The sequence below is a fragment of the Pleuronectes platessa genome, chromosome 8 (assembly GCF_947347685.1).
Source record: "Pleuronectes platessa chromosome 8, fPlePla1.1, whole genome shotgun sequence".
Lineage (NCBI taxonomy): Eukaryota > Metazoa > Chordata > Actinopteri > Pleuronectiformes > Pleuronectidae > Pleuronectes > Pleuronectes platessa.
The window spans coordinates 8,713,636-8,731,683 of NC_070633.1; the positions used below are offsets into that span (position 1 = coordinate 8,713,636).

At 41.3% G+C, this 18,048-nt stretch overlaps 1 protein-coding gene across 1 annotated transcript; it reads left to right on the forward strand.

Moving 5' to 3' along the window:
• Positions 1-532: 532 nt before the first annotated feature.
• On the forward strand, positions 533-17,567 carry si:ch211-159i8.4 (matrix-remodeling-associated protein 5). Its single transcript, XM_053429138.1, has 16 exons — positions 533-619; positions 1,176-1,312; positions 5,015-5,144; positions 6,133-6,371; positions 6,600-6,751; positions 6,851-10,027; positions 10,251-10,516; positions 10,799-11,072; positions 11,182-11,379; positions 11,490-12,008; positions 12,142-12,313; positions 13,006-13,266; positions 13,743-13,869; positions 14,166-14,246; positions 15,114-16,260; positions 16,642-17,567. Exons 1-16 carry the CDS (start codon positions 533-535, stop codon positions 17,193-17,195), a joined length of 7,521 nt encoding a protein of 2,506 aa, XP_053285113.1. The 3' UTR covers positions 17,196-17,567.
• Positions 17,568-18,048: the final 481 nt, after the last annotated feature.

Below are 18,048 nucleotides of genomic sequence, written 5' to 3' on the forward strand. Positions count from 1 at the left end.
AGCTTGTCATATAAACTTTATAATAAAATAACATGTCAGTTTTTTGTTCAGTGTGACTGTCCAGCCGCCAAGTGGCAAAAAAAGTCAGTAAATGCAGGTGCAGTGTACTTTTTGCTAAGCTACTGTCCTCAATGATGCCTTCTCTACTTCAAAGACACAGGGTTCACTAGATGAACATGTCTAGGACATAGTGTGGTTGTGGAGGTATCCATTTATTAATAAAAATTATCATTCATCATGTTGCGCCATTTGTTCTTTGAAGTGTTTATCCTGTTCAGAGTTGCAGGAACTGGCAAGAGTTATCGGGAAGGATAGGCTACATACAAGTTGCTTTACAGTTACAACATCTACTAGAAATATGCATCAACAGCAACGGCAGAAACTGAGGGACCAGTTTATTAGTTACACTCCCTTTTTTCAAAGTTTAAAATGTTAAGCTTATTTTGACTTACTGTACATCTATGCATCTAAATCACCTCATTCCTTCCTTCAGGTGTATTGATGGCGTGAGCAGTCAGACAGCCGTCCAGTCATGGCGCTCTGGTGGTGCGCCAAGATCTGCTGCAGGTTGGCTGCAGCGTGGTTTCCTCTGCTCCTCTCATCACTGCTGTGGCAAACGGTAAATCTTCCTTGGAGCTTCTCAGGCCGGTGGTTTGTTGCTTAAATCGTGAAATAATGACTCATAAGAGTCACTAACATTGTGACAGTCAGGCAAAGTCTGTTCACTCTGAAGATTTTGGGCACATGTAAATGCTGAGTGGGGTCGTATTTGAAACCAGTTTTCAAAAGCTGTAGCCATTAGTGAGTTAGATAAATGTATTTCCTGAAATTATATTCATTCAGGCCACTGTATCATCTTTAAAATAAAAAGGCTTGCTGGAAATGAGCAAAGGAGCGCATAGTGTTATTACACCTGGGCTCTTTTATAGAAGCCTCGGGTCTATTTATTCCTCTTAGTGTTGATTTCTTTCCAAATTCTGTCAAGTTACTACACAGGTCTGAACTCATCTGTTGGCTTGTCTTTTTCTCATCTTTTCTGAATCCACCTCTCCTCTCTGCTCTCTCAAACCCCCTTGAACTCACCTTCATTCCCGACCTCTTCCCTTGAATTACTCTCCTCTCTCGCCCCGTCCTCTCTCTCCGACGGCCGTCACACCTCCACTCATCACATGAAGATCTGCCCCGTCTACGCTGTCCCATTCTGCCCCCGGACCTGCAGCTGTCCAGGTGTTAAAGAGGTCCACTGTACATTCAGACACCTGACCACCGTACCAAAAACCTTTCCTAAAGATACAGAGAGGCTCAACCTGGGGTAAGACTCTATCACAGCATAAACACACGTCCACACAGAAGCACTGAGATGCTGTTATCAACCACCCCAAGGGAAAGAAAACCAAACACTCAACAGGATAGTGTGGAATGTGGTGTAGGTAATTTGTCAAAGATATGTTTTTCGCTAGCTAACATATTAATATCACCACCTCATATCAATTACACACAGAAATGATGAGCTAAGTGCTTTTTGATTGGTGATATAGCCTTTTGACTGTTCTTTTCAGATCATATTTTGATTCCATAGGTCCTGCAGATAATTCACTCTCTTGCCTCAGTGGGTGGGATCATGAGAACATACTGTATAGCTGCTTGCGAAATACACAAAAGAAGTGTCACCAGCGACCAAGTTGAAGTTTAATTGACTAAATATCTTTTAACAAGGTCATAGCATCAGGATGTGGTACAAAACTAACTATGGAGGGAATCGATCTCTTAATCACTTCCATGTGGGTCTTTGTATTTTGGACAGAGTTCACTGCCCTCCTGCACAGCAGAGAAACTGCCCAGCTTCTGTTTTGTATATAACAAATTGTCTAATAATTGTCTCCAAACAATCCATATTTACATGGCAAAACAGAGCTGCTCGATTGTTCATAGAAGACTTTTAATTTGCATTCAAGGCTTTATTTTGGGAATCGCTGCATTTCAGGTACATTAAATGTGTGCGTAGTGTTGCTCCTCAACTCTTTGATATGATAAAGCATTTGATATGTCACCGAAGCTATTGTATTTAGCTTGGAACAGGAGATAAACTGTCTCCATATGTGCTCCTCTACTCTGGATATCAATGCATTCCGAATTATGAATCCAAACAAAACGACTATGCTGGTTTATGTCTGTCAGCATTTCACAACAGTTTTTAAATGATAAATGAGGAGGAGATGAAATGATGACGAGATGGTGATCATTAAATTAAATTACCCCCTTACTTTTTATTAGATTTAACACAATCAACTTTCCAGAAACTATGCTAGCTTATAAATTCAATACAAAATAACTGTCAGTTTTTATGGCTAGTTAAGTCATCAGCCATTTGTCCAGGCGATACTTATTTTTTTCATGTGCCTGCGCTTCCACTTTTTCCCCAGCAATCCCAGGATTTCCCTTCAATATCACAATAGTGAAACGAATACTTGTTTTCTCTGCTTGCTTCTGAAACAGAATGCTTTCCTCTACTGAAGTCAACGTCATAACAAAATAAAACAAGACTCTCGAATTTGGTTTTGACACAAGAACCTAAGGTGAAAAAAATGGGAATCCTGCTGGATTCTGTTAGGATTTGTTATTGAATACAAAACGTCTTGGAATTGTGAAAACCAGGTCTAATGATGCAGGTTCGGTTCCGACCGGGTCTTTTGCTGATTTCTTCCCCCTATGACCCCCTTTCAGACTAAATGCACCGCACGCCTCCCCCAAAAAAGCAACAAAAAAGACTGCTTTTGTTTATCATACAAAAATACCCATGTTTCTAAATTTGAATTGAACGATAAATCTATTGGTGTCAGTAATAAGTTTAGCGAACAGCCAGCTGCAAAAAATGAATGATTGATTTTCAGCAGAGCAAACAATTGGAGAGTTACCAAACCCTTAGGGAGCTAACAGGCTCTGCCTTTCCAAACACTCGACCACCCTGCTAACTGTGGAGAAGCCCAGGGGGATTTACTCTCTAATGCAAACCTTTTGGTATACATGTTCACACCAGACATGTTTGGAGTGTTTTATTTACACTCTGAGGTCTGTTTCCCTTTAGTTTGGGGTTAAAGCAGTGCTGTTGAATATAGAACCGCTCTAATACATGTAAGTTCCCATCCTCTTTCAAAGGGACTATTGTGCTGAATGATCAGTGAGTGGCATATGATGGTGTAGACCACCTACAGGACAGGGATTAATGGCTGTGAGGAGATAAGTGTGGACATCTAATTGCTAACAGTTCGTCATACTTTCTCCATGTGCTCATACATGGAACGGTGATGAAGAAGAGCACAGATGAGTCTGCCTTGAATAAAGCTAAAATCAAATTAACTTGCTTTAATGTGGCTGAACACAACAGATCATTAGGTACTAAGACTGTCCGCATAGTTTTCATTTTTGTGTTGTAAGGTTTGGTTCATTTGCTACTGGGTAGTGCTGGACCTTGCCTCTACATAGACAAATTCACCCAAGGTAATTGGAATAAGAATGTAGTATTTTATGCTTAAGGAGCTTCAAAACCCTTCTCTGATGTCTAACCTGGGCCAGCATCAGAAGAAGTTAATTGATTAACTAATCGATCAACAGAAAACCAATCACCAGCTATCTTGTTAATGTTTTGATAAATGTGATTGTGATTCTTTTTTTTTTTTTCAAGGGTTCGTGGGACTAACAACCGAGCTAATTGTATATCATATTTATTGAGCCATTTATTTGGCCAGTTTACTCTTCTATCAGTATATCACATATTGGACTCATAGTCCTGTGTCAATATGCTCCTTTACAGTGCACAGACCTGCATCCCATAGCCAATTCATTCAAATCACCCTGCATCCTATACTTTTAAGACGGTCATCTTATTATTTCAGGGTTCGGTGTTAAACGTCCTGGCTTTAGATGTTTTGAATACCTAATAAGGTGATTGTCCAGATAAAGACGAGCTTCAATCTGCCTGGAAGTCCTATATACAGGAAGAATTCAGCATATTATCTTACTGTATTGGCAATGCATTAACACTTTCAGGGTTCGAAGTTTAGTTTGAAGCATTCACTAGGAATATATGTGCACTAATGTCATCAAAAGATGCTCTGGATGAAAGTGACTTAGATGATATATTTCAAGCTGGATGTGTTATTGATGGCAATGGAAAAACGCAACCTTCTCCCATATGTGTTTAGTTTGGTGGGGATAACTGCAGCCAGGCAGTGTTGTGTGTGTTAAAGCTAAGGAACTCACTACAAGAGAAGAAACTGTGTTCGACATTACTGTGTTGATTTGACCTGGTTCCTAGTTGGACACGCTGAGTAACTCTTACAGTAAAAATCTGTCAAGCACTGTCGGCGGCTGCCAACAGACTGTGTCCTTTGCTGAAGCTTCTCTTCATTTGATAAAAAATGATGAATAATTTTTTGGCTCTGGCATCTACAGTATGGCTGTAGGAATCTGAAGATTCCATCAAATGTTCTTCTCTAACTCTTTTACACTGCTGATATAATCAAGGTGGTAAAATGAGCAGGGCCATATACCCCTGCTGCTTTAAAATGTTATATACATTAGATGAAGTTTAAAAGGGGGAAAAACAAAGCCTTTGTGAGTGTACGTGTTGGTGAATGTGTGTGTGTGTGTGTGTGTGTGTGTGTGTGTGTGTGTGTGTGTGTGTGTGTGTGTGTGTGTGTGTGTGTGTGTGTGTGTGTGATTCCTCTGCCATGCACATGGTGAACTTTTAAGAGGAATAATAAGGAAATCCTTGGGGGATTTGGGGGGGTTAAAGGTCGACTGAGGTCTCTCTGACACACCACTTTCCCTCTTTCTATTCAGCATTCCTTACACCTACCTTTCCCCTTCGTTTGAAAGGTCACATCATCCCAGACACGTTTGCAAGCACCGACTGCTAATTTGCGCATCCCTTCGTACTGACCCCCATTGACCCTTTGTTCCTCTTTCAGTCCTGTATAGTAACTGGTCCTATTCATTTTCTCGTTTCCGACAGATACAACAGCCTGACGGAGGTTGAGGGTTCAGAATTCAGGTCACTACGGCAACTGGAAATGCTCATGTTGCATGGCAACGACATTAACACAGTCCACCCCGGGGCGTTTTACAGCCTGAGATCACTCCAGGTAGAGTATGTGTGAGTGTGTGCGCCAGGCCATACAACTACAAGAACCAATACAATTATTCTAATATGTCCTTGATGTCATTTCAAATGTTTAGGGGTACAGATAATTGTACCTTATATAATTATAAAAATGCAATTACATATACAGTTTTGTGTGTGTGTGTGTGTGTGTGTGTGTGTGTGTGTGTGTGTGTGTGTGTGCAATTGAAGAAATTAAGAAAATTCCGGATTCGTTCTGAGTCTGCATTTCATCAAGTTTGGCAGCCATTTCATTGAATTTGTAATTTGAAAGAAATATTGTACATAGTCTAAATAATATACATAATGTTCATTATATTTAATGGTAAAACCAGCGAAACTGATAATACAGAGCTGTATATATGCAACCTTGACATTCAGCTTTCTTCTGACTGAGCACTAGGATTCTTGTTTTATTTTATGTAGCACTGGACCTTAAACCTGAACCAAAGTGGATCCAAGAGCTAGTTGGCCATTAAGAATTAAATTGATTTAATCAGGGGTTCCAACAGATCTAAATACTCATGCTTGCTACTGGGCTTCTTCATCTGTGTTAAATCCTCTGAGAGCATCTGTTGTCAAGATCTGGCTTGAGATCATTGTTGGAACAATATGGAGCCCAATACAACAGTATGAGGTCATAAGTGATCATTTAATTTTAATACCAAGTTCCTTTTTGCACTACATAAGTGAGATGATGTTGCTTTTTAAGTTTTACCTATTGAAGAGATAAACATAACAGAGAGAAAACAAAGTGTTAAATCACAAATAGAAGAAGTGAACCACACAGGGACCGGCAAAAAGTGTGGTTCTCTTTTCAAAGGCAATTGGATATCAGAGCTGTGGTTTTTAGTTTGAGTCCCTCTGTCACCCAATGTTGATAAATTTCTACGCAGGGAGAAAACTAAGATTTCTGAACAAGTTTGAATGTTCACTTACTGTGAGTATAACACAACCTTCCTTGTTTCCAGATCTTGAAGCTGAGTTACAACAAGCTAACATCAGTGAATCCTGGATTGTTTGAGGGTCTTGTTGGTTTGATCCGTCTCCATTTGGACCACAATCTTATAGACTTTATAGAGCCGTACTCCTTCTCCGGCCTGACCTCGCTGAAACTTCTGCAGCTGGAGGGAAACCTCCTCAAAGACATCCACCCTCATACCTTCATTACTGTGTCACTACTAGGAAGCTTTTGGACCTCTGGACTCAAGTAAGAAATCAAACAATATCTTAAATATTGCTCATATTGTGGGGAAATTAAAACAACCTTTTGGGAATAATCTAGGTCATATACATTTTGTACCTCCAGTTTAATGACATGAATGTCTAGTAGAGACCCTGGTTGGACTTGTTTCACTGCATGCACAGATAGGCCATCCCCCCCTTGTTAGCCTGCAGACCACTAAGTAGAGAAATTGATATAATGTTTTTGTCTCAGACACTTACACCTGTCAGACAATCTATTGGAGCAGTTCCCTGCCGCAGCACTGCAGACTGCTCCCAGGCTCGAGCTCCTCTCTCTTCATGGCAATCCCTGGACCTGTGACTGTCACCTTCACTGGTTGTTAGAATGGAGTTCCAAACATGAAGGTAAGGACACAAGAATCCAATCTTAATTTATTCCTTTTGTTTTTATTTCTCCCAATTTATCTGACCTCTCCCTGCCTTCCACTCTCCTCTTTGTCCCAGGTGTAATAAAGTGCAAGAAGGAACGTGGCACCAATGAGACTTGTCCCCAGTGTGCTTCGCCTCAACCCCTGAACAGTACCCTCTTGTTAGGGTTAACTGCGGACCAGCTTACCTGTGAACGTCCAGCTCTTCGCTCCCCTCTCAAACAGTGGGACAATCCAGTGTGGGCTGAGTCTGAAACAGAACCTGACCTTCCTTACACCAGGGACTTTGAAAAACCTTTGGGCTCCCTGACTTTTGTTCTCTCTGACACCCATGGAAACCAAGCTCATGTGGCATGTAATGTGCGCCACCCTGGAGATAATTTACCAATGACGTGGACCGCAAATCCCCATTCACCTGGGGAGTTATCTGTCAATGTATCGCTGGTGACTGTCCTTGAGTGTGAGATTGATCGGGAGACATTGCAAAATCTATGGCAACTGGTTGCATATTACTATGAAAGCCCTGCTATTCTGGAGAGGGGTCAACAGAGAGGAAATGCAAGCGGAGTAACCTATCAATATTCCCAAGCTGTAAATGAAAACTCTCCATATTTCACAGAATTAAAAGGACATTTGGCAGCAGAACCCTCTTGGCTGCTTCAACCCAGAGTCACTCTGAAGCTCAACAGACAGCAGACTACGACTAAGAAACTGGTGATGGATTTCACTACTTTAATATCAAAGCGGGTCAACAGTCTTAGAGGGCAGGACGATGACAATGACTTCACTTCTTCCTGGGCACTGATGCGGAGAGGGACAGTGGGAGGAGTTCAAACAGCTCTCGAGGGTTCAAAGGTTCATTTAGAGTGCAGTGTCACCACTTCAGATCCGGAGATTAAAGTTGAGTGGATGCTTCCAGATTTGTCTATCGTGGAAGATGCAAATGGCAAGATAGAAATTTCTGAAAGAGGAGAGCTTGTGATTATAAATTCCACACTGTCCGACTCAGGCCTCTACCACTGTATGGTCAGAACCAAAGCTGGTGTTGACCTAATGCCTTTCAGACTCACAATTAAAGAACTCTCGCTTAGCCCCACAGCTTTAAATGGTCAGAAAGTTGTAGTTGAAAAGGGACATTCTTTAGCTCTTCCCTGTGATGTGACTTCAATTAAGCCATTTCAAACTATTTGGTACCTGCCCAAAAATCAAATGTTGCTCCCCACACAACAGACAAGAAGAGCAGAAGTGATGGAAAATGGAACTTTGGTATTAATGAAGCTGACACAAGAAGATGCAGGGGAATACAGCTGCTTAGCCTCAAATCTGTATGGAGTTGATATGCTATCACACATGGTGGAAGTCAATGATAAAAAGGCCTCTGAAAAGTCTAAAGTACAGACAGAGGGAGAGCAGAAGCTTTTATCAATGGACGTGGGGGAAGGAGAAGGTTCAGGGGGATATTACCAGGAAATTATACGTCCTTTTGCCACGCAGTTTCCTAAAAGTGTAGGAACTCAGCAAAGGACCCCTAAAGGGTTTTCCAAAAAAATTAGAATTAAAGATGCAAAAAGAAAACCCAATAAATCAGTAAAGAAATTAGACCCTAATCGATGGGCAGAAATACTGGCAAAAGCAAATGCTAAACCAAGTGGTTCCCTACCTACAGAGCGATCACTAGAAGAGCCCAGTACTATAACAGTCAAAACAAGTACACCCAAACCTACTAAAACTCCTACTCTGATTGTTACTACTACTACTACTAGAAACTTACTCCATACTACTACCTCTCCTGATACTACAGTAGAGCCAACACATTCTAGAGTTAGGTCAGAGGCCCATTCTGAAAAGGACAAAGATGTTTATATCGGTAAAGACTCTGAAACACTAGAAAGTCTACCACCACCTCCTACAATTATGGAACCATCCCTAGACCATGTTAGTGGAATTACAGAAGTACCTCAATCTGTGACAGAGTCGGCTGTTGTTGTTACCTCGCAGCCAGACAGACAGTCTGAAAATAAGGATTTTGTAGAGGGGAGAAAGAACCACAACTTTGTTCCTGGTCAGTCAAACAGGAGACGGCCGCCTTATAGACGTAGAAAACCCCCAATGAGAAGAGTCCATCCGCACCTGAACCCCTTCAAACCATTAAACAAGCCCCACACAACTGTTCTCCCAACAACAACCACCACACCAACAACTACTACTACAACCACCACTACTACTACTACTACTACTACTACTACTACAACAACAACACCTGTTCCAACCACAGCAGAAATTAGTGAAAGCCTATCTGCTGAATATCAGACTGAGGAAGATGAAGGCGAATACTATGACGAATATAATTACAAGGGTAGGGACAAATTGGATGCCAAAAAAGATTTGAACAGTGAAACTGTTCACACCACCCAGGATATTGACAGTAGCCTTACCACATTTTCAACAATTACAGACAATGTTCCTGATGTAGGCAGATCTCCAGGCAGACATAATTTACCTAATTCAAAGTCAATTGTAACTCCTGAGAAAGACAACAACCCTCATCCTACTGAAAGGACTGTTGATGAATATGAGACATTCACAGTCAGCCCAGAGAAACTTGAGAGACAGGATGAGATCAGTAGACAAAGCCAAGAAAAGAGCAGACACAGTGAAAATATTGCGGTAGAGAGTGAGAGGGAGATGACAACAGCAATGGAACAGCAAGAAAAACACAAAACAGTCATAGAAGACAGTGAGAGAGACACAGAAAAATCCAAAAAGGAATGGGTTACACAGACCTATAATTCACAGGATAGCATGCGGTTAACAACACAAAATAGGCCAAGACCAAACACTCGACCTTCACTTGAGCTAAATATACCAACCCAAGAAGGACCTTCATCTCCTAAAGTCATGACCTCACATTCAACCAGAGGAAAAACAATAGAACAAGTCACACAGAGTGAAGGTAAAAAAGTAAACAAGCCTAGAGCAAAACCTGAGACCCACAGTTTCCCAATAATGGAGCCGATTCACCCATGGCTCCATCCGAACAAAAATGGACGAGAGCCAACTACCAACTCCAAGACGATACACACAAATCAAGATAGAAACACAGGAAGACAGGGGGGAGTAATTCCAGGCAGACAAGCCCAGCCTCCCAGATTTGCCCCAACTACCCAGAGACCTTCACTCTACCATCATCATCCTTACAACCCTCTCTACCCCTCCTGGCCAGGTCAAAGGTCATTTCCTCATCCTAGACCAGGTAAATTAGGCTGTTGTGCAAATATTTCCTTAATAAATTCTGTATTTAAATAAAGATGTGATTGATACAATCTCTAAAAGGCAGATAACAATGAACAAAACAATTGACATGATTACCTAATAGACAAAAAAGCCAAGATTATGTTTGTTAGGTGTTGTCATATCTGACTGTAGTTGAAATGTATGGATATTTATTTGACCAAATGTTTGTCGATTGTTCCTAGGTCCTGGTTCACACTCTGTGCCTACCCATCGACCCTGGTCTCTGGCCCACCCTTGGACTAAAAGCCAAATTGTCACCAACAGACCAGAAATCACTGCGGAAACAGTCAGACCCACAGCGACAGCCTTTGGTACAACCAGAGACCCCCAATTCACACTCCCTAATCCCCAGATATCAGATAATCACCATCAAAATCATCACGTGGATGGCAGGACCCAAACCATAGATCACCTGTTTTTGTCAAGGCTTAGGAACAGATACAGACAGGTATGACAAGTGATGTGCTCGGGAGTGTGCATTATGTTTCCCATTTTCTAATTTAGGATCTATATGTGGACTAAGTGCTTAACATGAACTCACCTGATAGAGGGTAACTATAAATCAAGGACACAGCTATTGAAATTGATTGAATGAGAAACTGTAATTGTCAGTTGGCTTAGTAAGGGTGGTGTCGCTCATGTCATACCATTCAACTACAATCCCGTTGCCAATGATGGCTAGGATAACGTATAAACAAAGTATAGTAATTGATGACTTTAATTGTTCCAGGCACAACTTGATCGCATCGCTCAACTTGGGAGGATGGTGACACCCAAACCTCGCACAAACTACTACAATCCTCTGTCTCCAATTGCATCTAAACCTAACCCACCATCCTTGTACAGACCATACACCCCCAAGCCACCAGCAACTACCTATATTTACAACTTGCAACCTCCAAACCCTGCTAAACCTACATCATCATCATCCTCTGGTTTCATTCTGACCCCACGCCCTTATCACCCAACTACCCCTGGGGCTGGAAGTTGGTGGCCTGTTGGAGGTATGAACACAGATATATGCCATGCTTTTATAATGGTAAAAGAATAAAAACAATTTTTTATAATAATGATTAAATTCTTACTGTTTCAATTTGTTTCGTTTTGCAGCAGGACGAATCAGCTCTCGTAGGCCAACAGCTGCCCCACCTTTTCCATGGAGGTTCGGAGCTGGAAGTGGTGGGATGAAGCCACGCATCACCACAATAGCAGCAGCTAGTGTTTCGGTACTTGCAGAGAGTGATGTCTTCCTGCCCTGCAAAGCAACAGGGAATCCAGAACCTTCCATTGCATGGACCAAAGTCTCCACAGGTAAAAGATTAACGGTCTATAGTTGGAACTTGAGTCAGATCGGTCCGCTATAATTTATTTTTTGTTACGCAATGGGGGCGCCAGAGCAAACTTGTTTGTTTCTTTGTCAGGTGCCACCATCCCAGCAAACAGCAAGCATGGTCTCCGTTTTGAAGTTTTCAAGAATGGAACGTTTGTTATTAAAAACATCCAGCTTCAGGATCGAGGCCAGTACCTCTGCACAGCCCAGAACCGGTTTGGATCAGATCGCATGGTCACTACCTTAGCTGTCCAGACTGAGGCACCCAAGATCCAACCACCAAAGTCCACAGATATCGAAGTCTACTTAGGGAAAGGTATGACTCTTGACTGCCTTGCCTCCGGAAAACCACCAGCCCAAATTTCCTGGATTCTTCCAGACAGGACATTTGTTCGTGAAGTTGGGACTGTTCACACTCTTCTCGCTCCAATGTCTCTGCTTCAAAATGGAACCCTACAAATATTTTCTGCCAATTTCTCCAACAAAGGGGACTATAAATGTATAGCAAGTAATGCAGCAGGAGCTGATACAATTACTTATCATCTCCATGTGGCAGCTCTGCCTCCAAGCATTAGTGAAGGAGCAATGGATACTGTTATCATTCAGCCAGGTATGGTACAGACATTTGAATTCATACAAAAAAATGACTGCAATATGACGTTCTTCTCATCATATGGTTGCACTACAGAATGTTTACAATGTCAAAACAAGTAATCTAGATTAATACAATCCCATCTAACCAGGAAGGAGTGTGTATATCCACTGCTCTGTGAAAGGCGAACCAATGCCTGCTCTGAAATGGATGCTCCCAGCAGGTGTCCATGTAAAGCCATCGCAGTTTCTGGGACGCAGGCTGTTTGTTTTCCCTAACGGGACACTACTTGTGAAGGAGGTTTCGCCATCTGATGGCGGGAGGTATGTATTTCATTAAATTTAGAGTAATGATGTACAATGACAATTTGTTAAACTCTTACACTAATCACTTACATCACACAATATATTTAGGATTTATGTATTTCATAATGTACCGATGTAAAAGCTTTTGTCATGTTATGTTAAGCCTTATAGGTAAGCAACAGAGGTTAGGGTTAGATCTGTTTGATCTGGCTTAGGTTTAGGCTAGGTGCAAAGACAGCATTAGTTTCAGACAAGATTTCTTAAGCAGTAGTTGAGTGAGATTTTATTATATGTTCGTATAACACAATGTACTGCTAATGTTAAAAAGCATCACTATATAAACTTCTAAAGAAAACAAAGCTAACATTTGTTCTTTTTATGACAATAACAGCCCTAAAAGTTTCAAAAGAGTCACCAGCAGTAAGGTTTCATATACAGTAAGTGATGAAAAGTAGCACTGGAAATTACTCTTACTTTTATCCTGTGCTGCCCCTCAAATAGCATCAGTGTTCAGTGGTGTCCTCCCAGTTCTCATGGCAGGATAGGACTGAAAGTTTGTTGTACCAGTTAAAGAACAGCTGAGCTGCACTACACAGAGGCCCTGCGTCTGGAGAGTTTGCCCACTTACTGAAAGGACCATGCTTAATATTGTTACTATTGTCATATTATGGAATGGCTTGCGAATGGCAACCATCCAAATCTTTTCACAGGTACGATTGTGTGGCCACTAACACTGTTGGAATAGCCAAAAGGACTGTCCAGTTGGAGGTGAGGGCCGATTCTCCCTCCCTCTTCCACCAGCCTCCTATTCCCATTCCTCCGACCCACCGCCATGCTGTGCCATCCCGGCAACACTCTGTCTCCGCTATGTACGGTTCTGCTGTCTACCTCCACTGTCCAGAATCTACCGGATCCACAAGAGGAACCATCTGGCAGCTACCCTCAAAGACCATTCTGGAACATAGATACACGTAACTGAAATATTTTGTCCCGGTCAAGATCCTATTGAATTATGACTCTGGCTGTCTATTGATGGGATTGGTCAGTATTTGGGTGCTTAAAAAGTTTTGGTCTGATCTTCAGGAGTTAACCGGTTCTGGAGCAGGTTCAGTATCTATCATTAGTTAGGTGATTTTCCTAGTAAGAAGTTTAACCATTATTATGCCTAAAACATCCAAAACTCTAATTCTGCTTCATAGTACAGGCCACTTGTAAGGTGAAAATGGGTGGTGGTAATTCATGATGTCACAAAAGTATAATTATCTGTCTCAAATGGGTACAGGAGCTACAGTATAGTGTGGTCTGTCAACCCAGATTGTCTACACCCACATAGACCTGACAGGAAGTCGGATCAGAAAACAGTACTGTGGTAGGACTTAAGGTGTGAAGTGAATTTTAACTTGACTGCTCTAATATCAGCCTCATTTTCTTCTCCATCTGTTTCCAGTCCAGAGAGACCAATTAAAGTATTCCGCAATGGGACTCTGAGGATTCTTCAACTATCAGAGCTAGATGGTGGAAATTATTTGTGTGTATATCAGCGGCCCAATGGAGAAGACATGGAGCTCTTCCAGGTAGTAACAGGACAGATACTATCTACAAGTGGATTCATTCTACTGCTAACTAGCTTACATGACAATTGTTTATTCAGAATCCCTGCCTTGTTGGTCAGTCAATGTTGTCTTTATGTTGTCTTCAGCCTAAAATGTCTATACAGGCTGATCCTGTATAGACACATCTTGAGGAATTAGAAAAGAAAAAAGCTTTTATTGAATATATATTCTTGGGGAAATTAGCTGTGGGTCTGGCTCTGTATTTTTTCACTGAATTTTCTTTCTTATTATAAGTTCTTGTGTATTTGTTTTACCAGGTGGAGGTGTTGATGACCGCCCCCAGAATTGAACATGTTAGAACTGCACAGACCAAGGTCACATTTGGAGAACATTTCCAGGTATTTGTGGGGGGCTGACTCAGGGTTAATTTAAAGTAAGATAGGCTGCATAGAATATTACAGACACTCTTCCTTAACACCTCATTTTTTTTAAATTTCATCTTATTATGAGTCATCAGTGTATTTTTTATGTAAAACATCTCAAAACAATATAATTATATTTGTCTGGTCACTTGTGGTCAGCAGAGCAGTGTAAAGTGTAAACACTTGACATACTAACAACATATACATTTAATTTTTTCCTATTCTCCAAACTAGAAAACCCTGGTCTATATCATTAGCTTAGAATTGTGCTTTGAAACACCTGACAAATGTAAATCCAATATTCATTCTCCTTTTAACTCAGTTTTGGTCCATCTGCTGTTTAAGCATCATGGTCAATAAAGCTGTAATCAGACATGAGTTCCAGAGAATGTCCACACAATTGGGACTTTCTCCGGAGTTTGCCTTAAACATGTGAACAACGCAGCAGGGGAAGCACCACTCAAACACGTTTACAACAAATCTCCAGTGCTTTCAGGCAACATTTTTTTGTATACAGAACATCGATACTTCCGTCGGCTCTTATCACGAAAAACTTGACATCATCAGCTGGGATTTCTACTTGTGTGGCTCTACTTTTTCAATGGATAGATATTAGTTTTTTCTTTCATTTTTGCATATAGTGCATGTTAGATTAGTCATCAGCTTACCTATTCCCCCACACAGAATCCTCGGGGGGATCTCCTGCTGTGTTCTCACAAGGGCTTATTTGGACATTCCATTATAAGTGACCCAACTAACCAATAGTTTAATACAATAATACAGTTTTTACATTTATTTTTCTACCACATCCACTCATATTCCTCCTCCATTTTTCCAATATAGGTTGACTGTGTTGCAACAGGCCTCCCTGATCCAGAAGTTTCCTGGGGTCTTCCTGACGGAACTTTAGTCAACAATGCCCTTCAGTCAGATGACAGTGGCCTTCGCAACCGTCGCTATGTTATCTTTGGCAATGGAACTTTACTTCTCCAGCAGATGGGAAGAAAAGACGAGGGTGACTACACTTGCTATGCCAAGAACAAACTGGGAAAAGATGAAAGAAAGGTCAGCGTCAAAGTGGGACCAAATGCTCCGAAGATTAGACAAAAATCCCATTCGTTGGTGACAGTTAAGCTGGGAGAATCTGCTAAATTGAGTTGCCAGGCAACAGGTGAGCCTATTCCAAGAATAACTTGGATCTCACCAAGAAATGAAGTGATACCTGTGTCAACAGACAAGTTTCACATTATGGACAATGGGACATTAGTATTGAAAAGGGTGAGACTTGCTGATGAAGGGAAATATGCATGTGTGGCACGAAACTCTGCGGGTGATGATATTAAAAACATGAAACTTGAAGTTGAACCCCAGAAACCTTTCATCAATGGTATACAAGGCAAGAGTACCTCAAAGGTTTTGGGTGTTTCCTACCAAACAGTGCTTCTGGATTGTAGAGTGGAAGGAAAACCCGAGCCAAGAATCTTGTGGGTTACTCCTTATGGCCACTCACTCACAAAACCCTACCTTGGTGGGCGCTTCCAAGTACATCAAAACGGGAGTTTGGAGCTGAGAGGGGTTAGGAAAACAGATGAAGGAAAATACGTGTGTGCAGCTAAAAACATTCTGGGTGAATCATCTCTCCTTGTTGAATTAGAGGTGGCATCAATTGCAGAGAAACCGAGCTTTGCTGTTCCCAATATTGAAATCATACCAATAAAGCAAGATGGTGCGGAACTGATCTTGGAGTGTCCTGCTCGTGGCAAGCCGAACCCGGAATTCGCATGGGTGCTCCCCAATGGGATGTTGTTAACACCTGGTGTTAAGCTCCAACGTTTCACTCATCATTTGGGTAATGGAACTCTACGGATCTCTCAATCGGTTGCAACTGACAAGGGAGTGTACCGGTGCCTAGCAAAAAATGTTGCAGGACAAGCAGAAAAACGTTATGCGCTGGAAGCAGGCAGAAGGCCGGTGATCAGGGGTTCCACAGGTACGTTTCTGCATGTCAAATTTATGAAGAAACAATCTCTTTAGTTTTCATCAAAATATGGGCTATAGGCACTTTCAGACCTACATTGCTCTCGTCAGTGGATGGGTCAGAAAACATGTACCTTTTTTTGACTCAGGAAAATTAAAAAAAAACGAAATGTATAACTAAAAGTCAGAACATTCACTGTGATCACTAGTTGTGTCAGAGAGGGAAAAGATCCTTAAGAAGATTTCCTCTGCCGTGAGCAGACAGCTAGCGTTGACATCTGTTAGCTGTTTGCTCGTCTGCATCTATTGTGGATATCTTAATTGTGATGTATATGTTGGTGTATCTGTGAATCTTGCATGACATCTATTTAATCTTACAATTTTACTTTTCCAGGTGGAATGAAGATCACTTATGGCCTTAATCTCAATTTGCCTTGTACCGTTGATGGCTGGCCACAGGCATCAATCACATGGACTCTACCCAATGGCTTTATTTTGAACAAACATCAAACTGTTGGTCGGGTATCCTTTCTTGCCAATGGGACGCTCCAGCTCAGGCAGGTCACCACCTTTGACAAAGGAACATACGTCTGTAAAGCCTTCAACTCATTTGGCTCATCAACGCTATCCTACCCAGTTGCAGTGATGGTTTTCCCACCACACATAACCAACACGCTAACCTCGATTACAAGGGTAAACCGGGGATCATCTGTGACATTAAATTGTGTTGCGACTGGTATTCCCAAGCCTGATATTTCATGGACGTTGCCTGGACGCACAACGCTGGTTCCACATAACCGGTTCACAATGCAGGGAGGGATCCACATGACAGAAGACGGTAGTCTCGTCTTACAGAGCTCGGTGCTCATGAACTCTGGTATTTACAAATGCAATGCCAAAAATGCACTTGGAACAGACTTCAGATCTACATACCTACAAGTAGTCTGATTACAGTTACTCTCATAGGAGAATTAAGACTAAATCAAGATTCCCTCATCAGGATTTTCACATACTGCACGTGAATCCCTCACCATATCACAGGTGGTGTTGAGAAAGCAGTTTCCTCTGGACAATGCTGCATCAAACTCTAGTGAACATTGACCTTTTATACCTGTGCTTTTTTGTTTTAAAGTATATATTTCGCAGAAGTGTTTTAATTATACATTTTGAGCCTTTATATGAATTATCACTACCCAAAGTGCCTTTTGTGCTTGCTCAGAGCTTTGCATTTTTGGCCTTATCCCATAGATGTAATTTCACAGCGCTCTTACATGATTATATACTCAAAATAATTTAATCCACTGTATCGTTTTGCTTTGACATGACAACACAAGCGAAAGAACTTCAGAATCTTCCCTCTTCGTATTAATGTACCTAACTGTAAGATGTACCTCTTATATGCATATGGTTCTCTATGTTCTGGTAGATCACATTTTACAGTGAACAGTAGTCAACAGTAATGAGGAGTGGGATGTTATAATTCCTGTATGTGAGTTAGTCATAAAGTATTCTACTCAAGTGTTTAAGTGGCATATTTAAGGAACGTTTTATGTGCAAAATACCTATGTTGTGAGCTAACTGTTAACTAACACGCACATGGGAACATGTGTAAGTATATAATTTATGAGTTAAAAAATACGGTACAGAAGTATGTATTGTTTTGTATCTGTCGATTGCCTTATTGTTGCTGTGCTAAAATAGCCAAGCATTGAGTTTTGACTTGTTTTAAATCAGGCCTGTTTGAAATTTTAAATGGCCGTCAAATCAGTCCATCAGACTTGCTGTGATCGGATTCACTCCC

Bases quoted from the DNA above. Each gene is read 5' to 3' on its own strand.
- si:ch211-159i8.4 (XM_053429138.1), top strand. From the start codon at position 533: ATGGCGCTCTGGTGGTGCGCCAAGATCTGCTGCAGGTTGGCTGCAGCG. The intron at 620-1,175 runs GTAAATCTTCCT...CATCACATGAAG, and splicing joins CATCACTGCTGTGGCAAACG to ATCTGCCCCGTCTACGCTGT. The intron at 10,517-10,798 runs GTATGACAAGTG...TAATTGTTCCAG, and splicing joins TTAGGAACAGATACAGACAG to GCACAACTTGATCGCATCGC.